The 16,637-nt window shown below is 43.6% G+C and overlaps 1 protein-coding gene across 1 annotated transcript in view; it reads left to right on the forward strand.

The window, feature by feature from the left end:
• LOC137915938 (dynein axonemal heavy chain 2-like) overlaps positions 1-16,035 on the forward strand; it is a 42,882-nt gene extending 26,847 nt beyond the window's left edge. Inside the window, exons 51-87 of the mRNA XM_068759060.1 lie at positions 254-442; positions 656-741; positions 936-1,066; positions 1,223-1,372; positions 1,483-1,650; positions 1,853-2,013; positions 2,366-2,505; positions 2,811-2,943; positions 3,433-3,572; positions 4,897-5,107; positions 5,640-5,756; positions 5,883-6,024; positions 6,335-6,504; positions 6,704-6,820; positions 6,911-7,075; positions 7,166-7,288; positions 7,396-7,544; positions 7,666-7,732; positions 8,439-8,589; positions 8,671-8,819; positions 8,948-9,081; positions 9,563-9,707; positions 9,820-10,019; positions 10,106-10,232; positions 10,717-10,903; positions 11,601-11,746; positions 11,898-12,081; positions 12,266-12,456; positions 12,609-12,800; positions 12,922-13,106; positions 13,195-13,426; positions 14,092-14,243; positions 14,364-14,478; positions 14,617-14,793; positions 14,913-14,987; positions 15,604-15,754; positions 15,881-16,035. Coding sequence (XP_068615161.1) covers positions 254-442; positions 656-741; positions 936-1,066; positions 1,223-1,372; positions 1,483-1,650; positions 1,853-2,013; positions 2,366-2,505; positions 2,811-2,943; positions 3,433-3,572; positions 4,897-5,107; positions 5,640-5,756; positions 5,883-6,024; positions 6,335-6,504; positions 6,704-6,820; positions 6,911-7,075; positions 7,166-7,288; positions 7,396-7,544; positions 7,666-7,732; positions 8,439-8,589; positions 8,671-8,819; positions 8,948-9,081; positions 9,563-9,707; positions 9,820-10,019; positions 10,106-10,232; positions 10,717-10,903; positions 11,601-11,746; positions 11,898-12,081; positions 12,266-12,456; positions 12,609-12,800; positions 12,922-13,106; positions 13,195-13,426; positions 14,092-14,243; positions 14,364-14,478; positions 14,617-14,793; positions 14,913-14,987; positions 15,604-15,754; positions 15,881-16,035 — 5,607 coding nt within the window. The remainder of the gene's footprint in view (positions 1-253; positions 443-655; positions 742-935; positions 1,067-1,222; positions 1,373-1,482; positions 1,651-1,852; positions 2,014-2,365; positions 2,506-2,810; positions 2,944-3,432; positions 3,573-4,896; positions 5,108-5,639; positions 5,757-5,882; positions 6,025-6,334; positions 6,505-6,703; positions 6,821-6,910; positions 7,076-7,165; positions 7,289-7,395; positions 7,545-7,665; positions 7,733-8,438; positions 8,590-8,670; positions 8,820-8,947; positions 9,082-9,562; positions 9,708-9,819; positions 10,020-10,105; positions 10,233-10,716; positions 10,904-11,600; positions 11,747-11,897; positions 12,082-12,265; positions 12,457-12,608; positions 12,801-12,921; positions 13,107-13,194; positions 13,427-14,091; positions 14,244-14,363; positions 14,479-14,616; positions 14,794-14,912; positions 14,988-15,603; positions 15,755-15,880) is intronic.
• Positions 16,036-16,637: the final 602 nt, after the last annotated feature.

The raw sequence follows: 16,637 nt of genomic DNA on the forward strand, positions 1-16,637 counted from the left end.
ATGTCCTGCTGACTCATTTCTCTATATGTTTTGGGAAACTGTGTCAAAATAATAGCTTGTCTTTCTCCACTTTGGTCTGTTGTTCTATTCCTTTTCAACGCTTCTACTCCTTTTTTGTTCACTTGTTTGTTGCCTTTTTCTTGAGTCCCCTCTTCTCCTTCTATACAACAAAATACATTTGTTTTAAAAATGCTTGAGGTCTTATTGAATTCATTTTCTCCATGTAACAAAACTCAAATGTATTTGCATTCAGGACTCGCAGATCAGACGAATCTACAGTACCATGATCAACCAAAAACTTGAGAGTTTTAAGGAGGACTTGAAGCCCATCGGAGAAATTCTAACGAAAGCTACTTTAGAACTTTATGAAGCTGTTTCAGCTCATTTTCTTCCCACTCCAGCAAAGATTCACTACCTCTTCAACCTCAGGGATATGTCCAAGGTACACAATAAAAAACAAAGATACAAATTGTATCTGAAATATGTCTTCAAAAGGATAAAGCTAGTATTTCCTTAAAGGGAGTTCTGTCTAGAATAGATAAAGACGCTCCACTCTCCCATTCAGTTGCTATAGCCAGTCGAACTGGCCCTTGTTTAGCATTAGCATTAGCAAAGGTTTTAGCATTTATGTTTTTTCTTGTGTCCTTCCTGCTAGGTGTTTCAAGGTCTGCTGAGAGCTCACCCAGACTTCCACGACACCAAAACCAACATCACAAGATTATGGATCCATGAGTGCTTCAGGTGACCTTTGACCTCAGAACATTTAAATGCTTAGTTCCATGCTCATTATGACAGTTATTGTGCATCATCAATGCTTAGCTGGTACAGATGATGTACCGGTATTCTGATGTGATTATATTTGAGCTTTTTTTAAAGAGATCATGTACTATTTGTGTACTATTGTTGTGTGTTTATTTTGTATGTGTTGTTTTCAGGGTTTTCTCAGACCGGCTTGTGGATCACGGTGACAGGGAGGTCTTTATTGGCATGCTGGAGAAGACACTGGCCTCACTCTTCGACCTCACATTCCACAACATCTGTCCAAATAAACAGCCACCAGTATTTGGTAATTTCACATTTGTGCACACACAAAATACATACATGCACAGTGTCACACCACTGAATGAACAAACACTGTCTCTGATACGCAAATGGAACTGATGATGTGTATGTGTGTTTATATGTGGTTTATTTCTGATGAGTTGTTTGTTGTGTGTGTCAGGTGATTTCCTGAGTCAGTCTCATGTGTATGAGGACCTACAGGACATGAAGGCTCTGAAGGTCTTCATGGAAACCCAGCTGGAGGACTACAATCAGACACCTGGTGTAGTATCCATGAACCTGGTGCTCTTCCGAGACGCCATCGAGCACAGTGCGTCTGAGAACACAACACACATGCATACATATTTTTTGTCAGCTCCAGTTTCCCAGTATTTCTGTCCAGTCAGGATTTGGGCAACATTTTTTTCATTTCCACCACAGTCATCCGTGCAGTGCGTGTGATCAGTCAGCTTAGGGGCAACATGCTGCTCGTTGGCATTGGCGGCTCTGGCAGACAGAGCCTATCAAAAATGGCAGCATACATCTGTGAGTACCAGGTGTTCCAGGTGGAGGCCACCAAGCAGTACCGCAAACAGGAGTTCAGAGAAGGCGAGTTCAGACTTACTGTTATCTCCACAGATTCTTGAGACATGAAGTGCATGACTGTTCAACGTTCTTTTATTCTGGACTTAAACACGATCTGTAATTTTAAAAGGCAAATGTAAAGATCGAAGTTTTTGATTGATTCACTTTTAGAACAGTTAGTTCCTCTCATGTTTGTAATTATTGTTTTTTCTGACCTGTCTTTCAGACATCAAGATGCTGTACCGTTTGACTGGCGTGGACAATAAGCCGACAGTCTTCTTGTTCAGTGACACGCAGATTGTTGAAGAGTCCTTCCTAGAGGACATCAATAACATCCTGAGCTCTGGAGAGGTGTCTAACCTCTATAAACAAGATGAGTTTGTGGAGGTGTGCATTATCTTCAAATAATCTATTCCTGCTTGAGATGAAAATAATATTGCATTTTGTTTAAGCAGCAATATTACCATATTTCTGACTGTCTCAGTTTCAGTCTAGCATATCAATATTTAAACCCTAAGTTAAATGTTAAGTTCAATTTGATTGGATGATAGTGATTCAGCTGGTAAATATCCATATATAAAATATTTACAAGAATCTTGATGCGGTTATTTCTCTTCACAAAATATCATAGTGATTAAAAGTAACAGATGTTTTCAGATTGTCTCTTCCTGATCTTCAGGATCCTTTAGGATCAGTTAATTCTAAATGTTAATACGTGTTTCTGTTGTTTTATCTTGAGGTATGCAATGCTCTATCAGAGTCTGCCAAGAAGGATGGTGTGAGTCAGAACCCTGATTCCCTGTTCGGCTACTTGATAGAGCGAGTCAGAAACAACCTGCACATAGCTCTGTGTCTGAGCCCAGTTGGAGAGCCATTCAGGTAGGCTCTGATAGTCTTTCTAGATTAGAAGCAAACTGAATATTATAATAAATCCTATCCTGTTCTTCCCTACACTTATTTTTTCTATTTCACCTTTCTCTTTTTTGTAATGTCCTAATAATTACCAACTAATATTGCAAACAGGAACCCTTGGCTTGTCCTACACAATGCCTTTATTATTATTATTTTAGGTTGTTTTTACCACCCCAAATACCAAGTTTCCCACACTAGTTTACAGTGTGTGTGTATACGCTGCTATATGTTATAGCAAAATATACAAATTCATAAATGTTTGTCACAAACAGGAAACACATCTTGCAGTACCCAGCACTGGTCAACTGCACCTCCATTGACTGGTTCTGTGAGTGGCCCAATGATGCTCTGCTGGAGGTAGCTGAGCGATACCTGGAGGGACTGGAGCTCGGATCCTTAGAAGGGGTGACGAACGCAAGCTCACACACACAATTGCATATTTTGCATATGGTTGTACTTGAATTTACACTGTTAAACATGTTGATGCATCCTCACACCTGAAAGATTTAAACTTATGTGACCAAGTAAAAATAGAAAAAACTGAAAGGAGGGGATGTTTGCTTGAATGCAGGCAGAGCAGAGACACATGAAGAACTGTTGTTTTTTGTCTTCTTCATGCTGTACCCGCTGAACACATTTTGAAACCAAACTTACAATGCGAGTTTTAAAACACCTACTTTAAAACTGTTACAGAGCAAAACGTTTAATTATACCATACAGAATATAGAAAAAACAAAAATACCAAACTTCAGTTGTATTTTACACTGAACCCTGGTATGACATGTCAGTCCCCGCATAAATGAACAAAGAGTTGACAATCAAACTCCTGAAGTTGTATTCCCATTGTTTGAATGTCAGATCAAGATTTTTTACATATGTTGCATCATGTTTCAGATTCATACAAAGGTTGCCAGAATCTTTGTGACCACACATCAGTCTGTAGCTCAGATGTCCCAAAGGATGGAATTGGAGCTCCAGAGACACAACTATGTGACACCCACCAACTACCTGGAACTGGTATCTGGCTACAAGAAGTAGGGAACCTAAGGATTCCTGTGTTTTTGATTCCTTTTCACGTGGATGCTTAACACAAACCTTGTCAAGGCCTAGTATTAAAATCCATCCTAACTGATCACATCTAATATTTGGGTCACGTATGACCTCATCCTTTCAGCAGTGTGGACACAAGCAAGACTCGACTTTGCTCCTCTGTGTAATTCTAATAAGAAGCCGTATGTGTAATCCAGAAAAGGATTAATCCTACGATCGCCTACAAAGTTTAGCAGCAAGTTGACCAATACTGGCAGTATTCTCAAAACGTCCCCCCCAAAAAGAAACATTTGCCATTGGTATAGTCTTGAGAAACATAGTCTACTACTACTGTAATTTTGGCTTGTCCCGTGAGAGGTCACCACAGCAAATCAACCTTCACCCTGTCCTTTGCATCGTCCTCCCCAACACCAGCCACTCTCATGTCCTCCCTCACTACGTCCATGTATCTTCTCCTGGGTCGACCTCTAGCCCTGTTCCCTGGCAGGTCCATCCTCAGCATCCTTCTACCGATATAGTCCCTGTCTCTCCTCTGGACATGTCCAAACCATCAAAGTCTGGTCTCTCTGACCTTGTCTCCAAAATGTCTAACCTTCACTGTCCCTCTCATCTCCTCATTTCTAATCCTATCCAACCTGGCCACTCCCAAGGAGAACCTCAGAGAAACATAAAATTAATTAAGACAGCTGCAGAAATGTCTTCTTTTAAACTGTTGATTAAATATATTACCGGGTAAGTCATTTTTATGCATGAATAAGTCTCCGCCATACACAGCTGTTTGAACTGTTTCAGCATCACTATATGAAAAGACAAATTTTATTACGGTAACAATAAATGTTTATATTTATAAAGTGAACAATCAATGCGGCTGCCTAGTAAGACGAAAGCAGTGTAAACCTTTTTAAACACTGTCTGTGACAAACTCTTAATTTGGCAAATGGTCTACTTTAAGTTGTTTATTCCTCATGTTATCATTGTGTCTGATTGCTATGCACATGCTTATATGCATATTTAGCAGGAAAGTGGAATCAACACACAATTAAAATGTACGTGTGTAGCATTAGGCATGTGTGCCTCAGCTACTTTTGGAGTTTTTATTTGTCAGGATAGAGTAAAATAAAAAAGCAGAGACCGAGCACTAACCGGGGTATTTTTTTCATTGGTGTCATCCATCTTCTTCCATTATAAGTTGCACTGATCCTCCTTTGTAGATAATTGTCTCCGTCTGTCTAATCATATCACTCAATGCCTGTCAATCACAATTGTGCCATTGATCATTGGATTATTTTTACCTGTGTGTCCATCCAGGCTGTTAGCAGTGGAACGCACTGAATTGGTTGAACAGGTAAATAAGCTTGGTAACGGCCTTTGCAAGTTCAAGGACGCGCGTGAGAGAGTGGAGGTCATGTCGGTGGACCTGGAGGAGTCCAAGATAGAGGTGGCCGAGTCCCAGCGGCAGTGTGAGAAGTGCCTGCCTGTCATCGCACAGCAGAAGACAGAGGCTGATAAACAGCAGAGAGTAAGCGCTATAAAATATTCATTCATTCATTCATTTTCCAACCGCTTCATCCGGTGCCACGTAGTGGGTCGTGCTGGATGCTGGAACCTATCCCAGAATCTATCTACAGGTGGGAGGTGGGGTACACCGTGGACGAGCCCCAGTTCATCGGCCATATTTAGACAGACAATCATTCACGCACATACGCACACCTACGGACAATTCCGTGCAAACAATTCACCTAAATTACATGGTTTTGGAGGTGAGAGGAAGCTGCAGAACCTGGAGAGAGCCCACGGAGGGCGAACATGCAAACCATTCACAGAAAGGTCCCAGAGTTGGATTTGACCCCGTGACCTGCTTGCTGTGAGGCAACAGTGCAACCCACTGTGCCACCGTGCTGCTGCCACACAAATGGCTCTACACTATAGATTTAATCCATAATCTGAAGAGTTGTAAACTAGTGGTTTATGTTTGAATGGTTGTGTGGCAGTTGGCTTATAGGAAAGAGGTATTTTAGGTAAGTGTGCTCTTATCTTTTTTTTTTGTGAAGTTGGTGACTGAAAATAGTGAAAAGATTGGAGCAGAGGAGGTCGAGTGTAAAGCCATGGCTGACAACGCAAGGAAAGACCTGGATGAGGCCATGCCTGCCTTAGAGAAAGCAATGGAGGTATATCTCTATCCTAGCTGTTGATTGCTTTAATCCTGCCTCTGTGTGTTTCCACCTTTCTACATTTCCATGAATCTTCTCGCATCCACACATTCTCTTCCCCTCCCTTGCTGTTGTTGCACATAGGCGCTACAGACTTTGGATAAGAAGGACATGAGAGAGATCAAATCATACGCTCATCCCCCAGCATTGGTAGAGACGGTGTTGCAGGCTGTCATGACATTACTGGGCAAAGAGCCTACCTGGGCCGAGGCCAAGAAACAGCTGGGTAAGGCACATCAGCGACGCAGAGATCAGAGATAGAAGGAGAGAGTGATTACGGTAGTAAAGAAACAAGAGGAATGGGAACATGGAAAGAAAGGGTGTCAACAAAATGACAACCAAATAGGAGGGAAAAAACATTGTAATAACATGTAATAAGTAAAATGTACTATAACATTTTAGCATGTGGTATCAATGTAACAGGACATCCTTTATTTCCCTTTGAATCAGTGGGTTACCAGAAAACTGTGAAAAAAACCTATTTGATTTTAATTATTTTGAAAAAAATGTGGTAACTTTTAAATATTTTCATGAAGGGGAGTCCACCTTCATAAAAACATTGATCAACTTTGACAAGGACAACATCTCAGACCGTGTGTTGAAGAATATCAGCCAGTACTGCAAGAATGAAAACTTCATGCCAAATATCATAGGCAATGTTTCACTGGCTGCCAAGTCGCTCTGCATGTGGGTCAGAGCCATCGAGGTAAGAAGGAGTCCGTTGGATACCAGCCTGTGGACACAAATGCACATGATAGCAGATATTTCCCAGATCATATGTAGTGCATGCAGCAGTGAGTTCTATAGCCAGGGAGGAATCATAAAACATTGAGACACCGCTTAGTCAAATTAATATATGAAGAGCAAAATAAGAAGCAAAAATAACTGGATGCATCTATCTTCAGGTTTATGGACGCTACTACAGGGTGGTGCAGCCCAAGCGGCTCCAACTGGACACTGCGATGGCCCAGCTTGCAGAGAAACAGGCAGCACTGGCTGAGGCCCAGAACAAGCTGCAAGAGGTACGGAATTTAGCCGCAGGCCCCAGTTAAGGAAAAATGATGTGAACAGCATTGTAGGGAGCCTGTTCATGTTGACGTGTTTGTGAGCAGGTGGGGGAGAAAGTAGACGAGCTGGAGAAGCAGTACAGCGAGAAGCTGGCCAAGAAGGAGAGTAATAGGCAGAAAGCCCAAGACATGGAGGTTAAACTGGACCGAGCTGACAAGCTGATGACTGCACTTGGCGGGGAGAGGGTCACCTGGGAGGAGAAATTAGCTGTAATTCATCATAACCACACACACACACACACAAAAGAATGACCTTCTTTGTGTCATGCGCTCATCATAATTTGGGTGCTTATGCTTCAGAATCTTCAGGAAAACATGGGATTCCTTGTAGGAGACTGTTTGCTCGCAGCGTCTTTCCTCTCCTACATGGGGCCCTTCCCTTCCAGCTATAGAGATGAGCTACTTGCCATCTGGATGAAGGAGGTGACACACACAACTCATACACCATACACATATCCTGCAGTTTAATGAAAAGCTTTCCGCATTCTTATGCCAACATGTCTTCTGCTGTCTGTTTTCTCTGTCCTCAGGTGCAGGACTCAGGGATCCCATGCACACCTGGATTCAGTTTTGCAGCTTTTCTGTCCAAGTCCACTACAGTGAGGGACTGGCAGATTCAGGGCCTCCCCTCTGATGTATTCTCTACTGAGAATGGCGTCATCGTCACCCGAGGAAACCGGTCAGTATCGTAGATGCCATCTTCAGATTAGCTGCAGTTTACAATTTTAAAAGAAGTTTGTTTTATTTATATTGAGATTTGGTTATGTTGGCTTGTTTTGTTGAGTATTTGTTCTTGTCAGATGGCCGCTGATGGTGGATCCTCAAGGTCAAGCTCTGAAGTGGATCAGGAATATGGAGACGAAAAGAGTAAGTCTCATCTCAGCCAGTCTTGCGTGGATTCGTTTGTCAATAGTTATTTCTTTTGGACATTTACATTTCTGGAACAGTCATGGATATTTATGTATTTTCATGGACCAGAGAAACCTTCTTGGGTCGAAGAACCTTCCATTTTAAACGGGACATATTATGAAAAACTCATTTTTCCCATACTTCTACACTACTATCAACCCCAAAACAGCAAAATAAACCATCCAGTCAATCCTTCGTAGTTTTCAAAGGTCTGTAATCACCTCCTGAAACACGTCTGGAAGAAATCACGCCTGCTGTGACGTCACAAGATGTGCACAAGATGTGCACAAGATGTGCACGCGTCCCTGTGTCTGCACTCTCTTCACCATCATGGTGACGAGGAAGCTGAGCCGAAAGGCAAAGCGCTCCATTTACCGGTCGATCTTCGTGGTAGTCCACCAAGTACAGAGTTACTATAAATATAAGAAATAGTTAGAAAATTCTAATAAAATTGACTTTAAAAAAACATTGAATATGCCCATTGGCTGAATTTAACATGATATGTCAACATTTATAGCGATGCCGCATTGTTTGTGATTGTCGAACGTGTGTGTGTTTTAGTGTGTTTTACCTTTGAGCTCATAGTAAGGCTATGTGATGAACAAAAGCTCAATGTGCTGGCTGTCTTTTTCTGGCCTGTGTGATTGTGTGTCTACATCTGCAGGGTCTGAAAGTCATAGATTTTCAAATGCCAGACTACCTTCAGATTCTGGAGCAAGCCATCCAGTTTGGGAATCCTGTTCTGCTGCAGAATGTCCAGGGGCAGTTGGACCCCTCTCTAAATCCAATTCTCAACAAGTCCGTGACAAAGATAGGTTAGACACACACGCAGGAGTTAACAAAAAGATAGTATTGAGTTAAATATGAGAGACTCCTGAATCTGTTTTGTACCCCAGGTGGCAGGCTGCTGCTGAAGCTGGGTGATAAGGAGGTGGAGTTCAATCCAGAGTTCCGTTTCTACATCACCACCAAGCTTTCTAACCCCCACTACACGCCAGAGATTTGTACAAAGACCACCATAGTCAACTTCGCTGTCAAGGAGCAGGTGTGTGTGTGTGTGTGTGTGTGTCAGAATGACTCGGCTAAACATCCCCGATAAATGCATAAGAAATGGAATGTCTGAAATAATCCTATAAAGTGTGTGTGTGTGTGTGTGTGTGTGTTTGTGTGTAGGGTTTGGAAGCCCAGCTACTGGGAATTGTGGTGCGAAAGGAGCGTCCAGAGCTGGAAGAACAGAAGGATGCTTTGGTGATCAGCATCGCCTCTGGGAAGAAAAGCGTGCAGGAGCTGCAGGATGAGATCCTCAGGTTGTTCATCTGGAGCCGTGACCTTTCACCTTATCCATAACAATATCATTATTACATTGTTATTAACGAAAGCTATCAACTTTGATACAGATAAAATGTGTTTGAAGTTATTTAAGTCACTTCTCTTTTCGGGATAGTGTATACTTCTCATGGTTCCGTTTTTTTGGGTGCATAGACTCTGGGTATTTCTCATGTTGGTATCTTTACTGGAACTTCCACGGTACAAGATAACAATAGCAGTTACACCTATTGTCATTTTGGTAGTAGTAAACACATCCTGAGTAGCAGTACTGAACCCCTTTCCCTAAGAAACTTGTCCAAGAGTTATGAGTTATTCTTAAAATACGTACCGTAATTTTGGCCATTAAGATTGTGATGTGTGCTTGTGTTAACAATTGTGTTTGTTGGTCTGTCAGGGTGTCAGGGTGTCACTGGGTTTCATTCTACAGTTGTTGTGTATGATTTGTATCTGCTCGGCCAGGCTGCTGAATGAGTTGACGGGATCTCTGCTGGATGATGAACAGCTGGTGACCACCCTGCAGACCAGCCAAGCGACATCCATTAAGGTTAAAGAGCAGCTGAAGAGCAGCGAGCAGACTGAGATCGAGATCGACTCCGCCAGAGAGGTCAGGTGTATGGATGACAACGAGATGGGACTTTTATTCTACACCTCTAGGAGGATGGGAGTTCCTGATAACTTTGTCTCCTTGCTAATTTAAACTATATATCTCTTACCAGGCTTACCGCCCATGCGCCCAGCGAGCCGCTATTCTCTTCTCGATCCTCAGCCACATGGGCAACATCGACCCCATGTACCAGTTTTCACTTGATGCCTACATTAACCTGTTCAACCTCAGTATAGATAAGAGTAAGCACGGCCACAAGCTGGAGGAAAGGATCATCAACCTAAATGACTACCACACGTACGCAGTATACAGGTGAGTCAAGACGGAAAGAAAGGCCCAGGGCCTTAAAATGTTATTGTTACCGCCGGTAATAATTACATTCAAATTGTCCTCTGCAGATACACCTGCCGTGGTCTATTTGAGGTCCACAAGCTGCTCTTCAGCTTTCAGATGTGTGTCAAAATCTTGGAGGCATCCGGAAATCTCAACATGGAGGAGTATAGCTTTTTCCTCCGAGGAGGACTCGTAAGAAATCACAAATATATTTTTGAAAATAAATGTAATTTAAGAAACTGTAATTGAGCAAAAATTACAGTTGTTGTACAAGCCACAAAACCGACCCCTCAAGCCGATCGAGGCGGTGGCGTCACCCTATGCCTTCTCCGCATGCTATGGGGCTCCTATACATATATGTGTGTGGGCCCCTTGTACTAGTTGTGTTTGTAGTGCTCAAAATTCATTCATTAACAATGAAAATAATAAAGTTTGCTCGCTTTTTTATTTTATTATAAATACTTTAATTTCCAAAGGCTTTGAAGAATCTGATGTGAGTTTGCTCAAATACGTTTAACAACATTTAAATACAAACTTATGGTTCCATTTCAATGTGATTTCCTTGAATGGTATTCAGTAGCCATCAGCAGATTTGTCTACATTTCTTTCCATGATTGATGTGATGGCTGGTGATTGATTGAAGGATGGTTTATTAAATTGATGGCTGTCTTTCTAGGTAATTGATAAGGAGGAACAGATGGATAACCCCTGTACCAGCTGGCTGGCAGACTCCAGTTGGGACAACATCACAGAGCTGGATAAGTTACCCAATTTCCACGGCATCATGGCGTCCTTTGAGCAGAACCCTCGAGACTGGAACCTTTGGTTCACTAGCGCTGAGCCAGAGAATGCCTCACTACCAGGTGTGTGTGTGTGTTTCTTCTGTTTGGAGCTGCTTCAGCAGATTAGTCACACTTGGAACGATGCTGAAGTATGCTGCACTGACAGAGAGGCTTGTTGGTGTGTGCGAATGTGACAGCAGAAGGTGTCGTAACTTTAAAGCAGGGGTCAGCAACCTTTTTCATGACGCGTGCCACTTTACAATATACTCAAACCCAAAGTGCCAACAATTACTTCTTTAATAAAATCATTTGTAAATGATCTGTTTTTACAGTTTTTTGCAGTATTTAAATATGTTCTCTTAACTACCTTAAAGTGCTCATGACACAAATTTCACATTTTTAAACATTATAGATAATCGAGAAGTTACAAACACGCATCGCATAATCCTACTGAGAACAACGAACCGTTCTTGTGACTTCACCATTTTGCCGGACTAGAATTTATCGCACTGAAAGACGATGAACCAGGGAAATGAACGAAGCCGGGATTGTTGACATTCCTGACATAACCCCCTGCATTTTATCGGCCTTGGGAACGGCTCAAGGGAGAAACTGGCAATGCTACGTTAGCTCCTGCTAACCGCACTACCCTTGCTACCCATGAGGCTGCATGTTCACACCCTCAATTTCTTATTTCTTAGTTTTGTTGAGTGGAGCACTGTTGCTAATAGAATTTCCCTCTGGGATCAATAACGTATTCTGATTCTGATTCTTGCAGCTGAGTGGAATGACTGTAATGACCTCCAGAGGATGGTGATAGTGCGCTCCCTACGCCAGGACCGCGTCTCTCTCTGCGTCTCCTCCTTTATCGTTGACAAGATGGGCCCACGCTACGTGGAGCCACCTGTCCTGGACATGAAGTCTGTGAGTGTCAGCTGTTATCCTGTTAAACTGTGTTGTCTCGTCTGTCTTGAGCATTACTTTTGAAGCTTTTGATATGAATGAAGGAAATGTTCACACGTGTGTCACAGCGTTTGTTACACGTCAGTTGTATTTGCTCACCCTTTCTGCCCAGGTTGTGGAGGAGTCCACATGCAGCACTCCCCTCATCTTTGTCCTGTCTCCTGGGGTGGACCCCACAGGAGCCCTGCTGCAGCTGGCCGACACCTCTGGCGTGAGCAAGCAGTTCCATGCCCTATCTCTGGGCCAGGGACAGGCCCCCGTCGCCAGGAGCATGATAGAGCAGGGCGCGAAGAACGGTACGACTACATCTGTGCTCTTCTGTCTCAGGCCTAGTATTAACATTCATCCTCACTGAACTCCGGTAATCACAAGGGTGCAGCTTTAAATATATGTGTGATTTCATCCACATTGAAGTCATAGTTAAGATGTAAACATTCAGAGTTTCTTTGGAAACCGTCAAGCCCCCTTCTTCTTTCCCAGGTCACTGGGTGTTCCTCGCCAACTGCCACCTCTCCCTCTCATGGATGCCTGAACTGGACAAGCTTGTGGAGCAGCTGCAGGTGGACAAACCCCACCCGAACTTCAGACTGTGGCTTAGCTCTTCGCCACACCCTGATTTTCCCATCACAATCCTGCAGGCTGGCATCAAGATGACTACTGAACCACCAAAGGTGCATTTGACTGCAGATATCTACATGCAAGCACACTTAAATAATGAGGGCAACACATGTACAGAAGTTGTTTGCATGTTGACCAACAATATGCATATATCCTTTATGTAACACCCTCCATATGGTTTAACTCTATTTCCTGCCTTCCTCAGGGTGTGAAAGCCAACATGAAGCGTTTGTACCAGCTGGTGACGGAGGATCAGCTCAATTGCTGCTCAAAGCCCATTCTCTACAAGAAGCTGCTCTTCTCCCTCAGCTTCTTTCACAGCATCCTGCTGGAAAGGAAGAAGTTTCTGCAGCTGGGCTGGAACATTGTCTATGGCTTCAATGATTCAGACTTTGAGGTCAGAGTTCAAACAAACGTTTCAAAGACCACTCTCTTGTCCAGTCCACCGAGGATGCTGTCCAGTGAAGAACGTCAGGATGGAAAGGGTTGAATAAGGTTGTTGTCTTGATGCTTTCCAGGTGAGTGAGAGTCTGTTGAGGCTGTACCTGGACGAGTATGAGGAGATTCCCTGGGATGCACTGAAGTATCTCATCGCTGGGGTCAACTACGGAGGCCATGTGACGGACGACTGGGACAGACGTCTTCTAACCACATACATAAATGACTACTTCTGTGATGCTCTAATCAGCCAGCCTTTCTTCAAGTGAGACCCTGTAACACACTCACGTGCATGCTGCACGCATGTACCTCTGGCTTCATATCAGTATTCTGTCACCGTCTTTTTCTGTCAGGTTGTCCTCCCTGACCCCCTATTACGTCCCTCGTGATGGCCCCCTGTCTTCATACAAGGAACAAATCAACATGCTGCCGCCCACAGAGCACCCCGAGGTGTTTGGCCAGCACCCTAATGCCGACATCTCGAGCCAGATCGGAGAGACCAGGTTGCTGTTTGAGACCCTGCTCTCCCTGCAGCCTCAGGTCGCCAGTACCACAGCTGCAGGAGTGACCAGCCGAGAGGATAAGGTGAGGGCGGAGGGGAGATTAGAAATCTTCTTAATTACTTAATTTACTCAGACTTTGGTACATAACATGAGTAATGATGAAACAAGTTGTAAGGGTGCAGAGACTGATACTCACCATTTAGAGATTAAAACAGCAACAAAGACCGATAGTGATGAGTGGGAAAATAGGAGAAAACACAAGCAAGAAAATAGAAATCAATGGAAGGTAGATCAGAAAGGAGATCTTTACAGCAGTCTAGCCTGTGAGATACCGCCGCCAAGGAGGTTACGCAATAGATTCTGAATGTTTGCATATCCTAGAGGTGATGCTGCGGGTCAGGATCTGCATTTTTTAACACTGTTTTCATTCTTTTGGTTTATATCTTTAGAACTATGCAAAACACACACCTACCAGTCACTAGGATGAGCCTCTTCCACAAACCCTGCCTAATGTTGGGGTCTGGAGGTTTAAGCTCTCTGTGAAGTCTTGTTATGACAGTGTCTATTTTTTTGCCCAGGGATAGAATTGACCTCACTTTGGTAACCCCCTTCACATGATAAACTGTTGTTTTGACAACAGGAGGATCAGTTGCAGCTTGTTGGAGTAAGTGTCTGGTTTAGACCTCTTTCAGAAGTCATCGTTTCACGTAGTCGTGGTTTTTTGTACTGTTCCTCTGGTGCTTCCAGGTGTTAGAGTTGCTGCCAGAGGTTTGGGGAATGATCCCGGAAGTGATCGACTATGAAGCCACCAAGTTGCTGCTCCAGGACAGCCCCTCACCACTGAATGTGGTTCTGCTGCAGGAGATCCAGAGATACAACTCTCTGTTGGACACCATCAAGTATGAACTCTGTGTGTGTGTGTGTGTGTGTGTGTGTGTGTGTGAAATCCTTCTAACGTGACTTCTAGGAAACTTCTAAACCGCTGCAGTCGCAATGACAGATCTGCTGCTGTGTTTTAGTTCCTCCCTGGCGGAGCTGGAGAAGGGAATCACAGGTTTAGTGGTGATGTCATCCAGCCTGGAGGATACGTTCCAGTGCCTCCATGACGGCCGTGTGCCTCTACTGTGGGGGAAGGTCCGAAAACACAAATATATTGAACTATGGAATAAATACTTGATTCCAGAGTTACACCCGACAAACAAGCATATTTTTCTCTAAAGTGCAGTTGGATAATTAGACTTAGTCGTCTGTGTCCTCTGCTCTGCCCACCAGGCATACCCCTCGCTTAAGCCTCTGGCGGCGTGGACCAGGGATCTTCGCCAGAGGGTCAGTCAGTTTGCCCAATGGGCGGAGACGCTCCAGCAGCCCCAACTGTTCTGGCTTTCCGGCTTCACCTTTCCCAACGGGTTCCTAACTGCTGTGCTGCAGTCCTATGCTCGACAGCACAATGTGAGAGTCTTTGCACCCACAGGCATCCTCTGTGCTGCCTTGGAAAACCCAAACAGCTCATCAGAGTTAATGCATCGGTGTCCCCCTGCCAATCACCACACTGCAAACTGTTGTTTCAGGTCTCGGTGGACACGCTGTCTTGGAAGTTTCAAGTGTCCACTGTGGATGACAGCAATCTCCCTTACCCTGCACAGGTGACTGCTTGTACACACATTTCTATTTCCACTAAAATTTCATAAATCCCATCATCCCGGCCTTAAATCTGATTTCATCTTCTCTTTTCATATTTTAAAAAAGTTTAAAAAAATGTTCAGATTGTTTGCACTTCAGAATTTTGTTGATTTGTATTATTTCTTGCTCACTGCATCTTATTTTCAATTCAATTCACTTTTATTTCAATAGCGTCAGATCACAACAGAACGTTATCTCAAGGCACTTTACAGGAGTAGCAGGGAAAGACAGAACCCAACTTGACCAACAAGAGCAAGCACTTTGGAGAAGGAGGCGAGGAAAAACTTTCCTTTAACAGGCCGAAACCTTGGACAGAACCTAAGACTCATAGTGGACGACCATCTGTCTGGAGCGGCTGGGTTGAGAAGGAGGGAGGGAGAGAGAGCAGGTGGAGAGTCAAAGACAGGGAGATGGATAATGAAGTGATAGAGAGACAGAGACAGAGAGCAGGCAAAAACAAAATGTCGCATATAGACTGCTGAACAAGATACTGACTAAAGAGCTGCTAACCCGGGGCCTCTCCCTCTGCCTGCTCACCTGCTCTTTATTCCCTCTCCTCCCTTCCTGCCCCCTTATAAGGATGGGGTGTATGTCCGAGGTTTGTTTCTGGAGGGAGCCGGTTGGGACAAGAAGAACTCCAGTCTGGTGGAGGCAGAACCGATGCAGATGGTCTCTCCTATGCCCACCATCCATTTCATACCAGCAGAAAACCGGAAGAAGACAGCCAAGGGTGAGCCCATTTGTTGGACTTCTTTATTCCAACTGTCTATTTGATTAGATTTGTTGATGTTCAGTTTATGGTCTACATGTAGTTTGTGACGTCATGTCCTCGATACTCCTTGTTATATGCTTACAGGTACATACCTGTGTCCCTGTTACTACTACCCGGTACGCTCAGGCGGGGCAGGCCGAGCGTCTTTTGTGATCAGTGTAGAACTCAGATCAAGAGATGTGAGTCCGGATCACTGGGTCAAGAGAGGGACTGCACTTCTCATGAGCCTGGACCACTGAAGGCCTGCACTGAGTGACTGTTCCAGATGTTGCGCTTAAATGTTGACTGAATGTGTTTTCAGAGGTGTGATATATTCATAAAATGACGCTACACTTAACACGCCATGTCACGCAACCATCACTTCCTGTTCCGTGTTGTGAGGCATACCTTCACGAACCTAATAACTGTGACAAGATGTGGTTGTCATAGCTGTGAAGACCATTTATTTTACCCCTCACCTTTATTAAACATCTTTTAAGTTCGTGGATGCTGCTCGTGGTTTTTCCAGGTTGAGGTTTTTCTGTTTTCTTGTCAATTAAAACATCCTTGTAGTGAACCATTCATAAAGGCACGGACAAAGGTGTTTAAAACGGCAACAATTTTCTAATTTATTGAAGCAAAAAAAAAAAAAAAATTTTGGCGACAACCTGCATTAACGTTTAATGATTGTCTTACTCAGAATAAAGTAGACATTCCTAAAACAGTGATAAGATAAGAGTCACTGGAGCATTTTACTCCCTTGTCTCCTTTCACACGGAGCTGCCTCCTATCCCATAAGAATTCAAGACTTTAATAAAGCAGTAAGAGTCGATGGCTGATGATCAAGACACTGAGGTCAGAA

This window comes from Brachionichthys hirsutus, unplaced genomic scaffold, assembly GCF_040956055.1.
Source record: "Brachionichthys hirsutus isolate HB-005 unplaced genomic scaffold, CSIRO-AGI_Bhir_v1 contig_727, whole genome shotgun sequence".
Classification (NCBI taxonomy): Eukaryota; Metazoa; Chordata; class Actinopteri; order Lophiiformes; family Brachionichthyidae; genus Brachionichthys; species Brachionichthys hirsutus.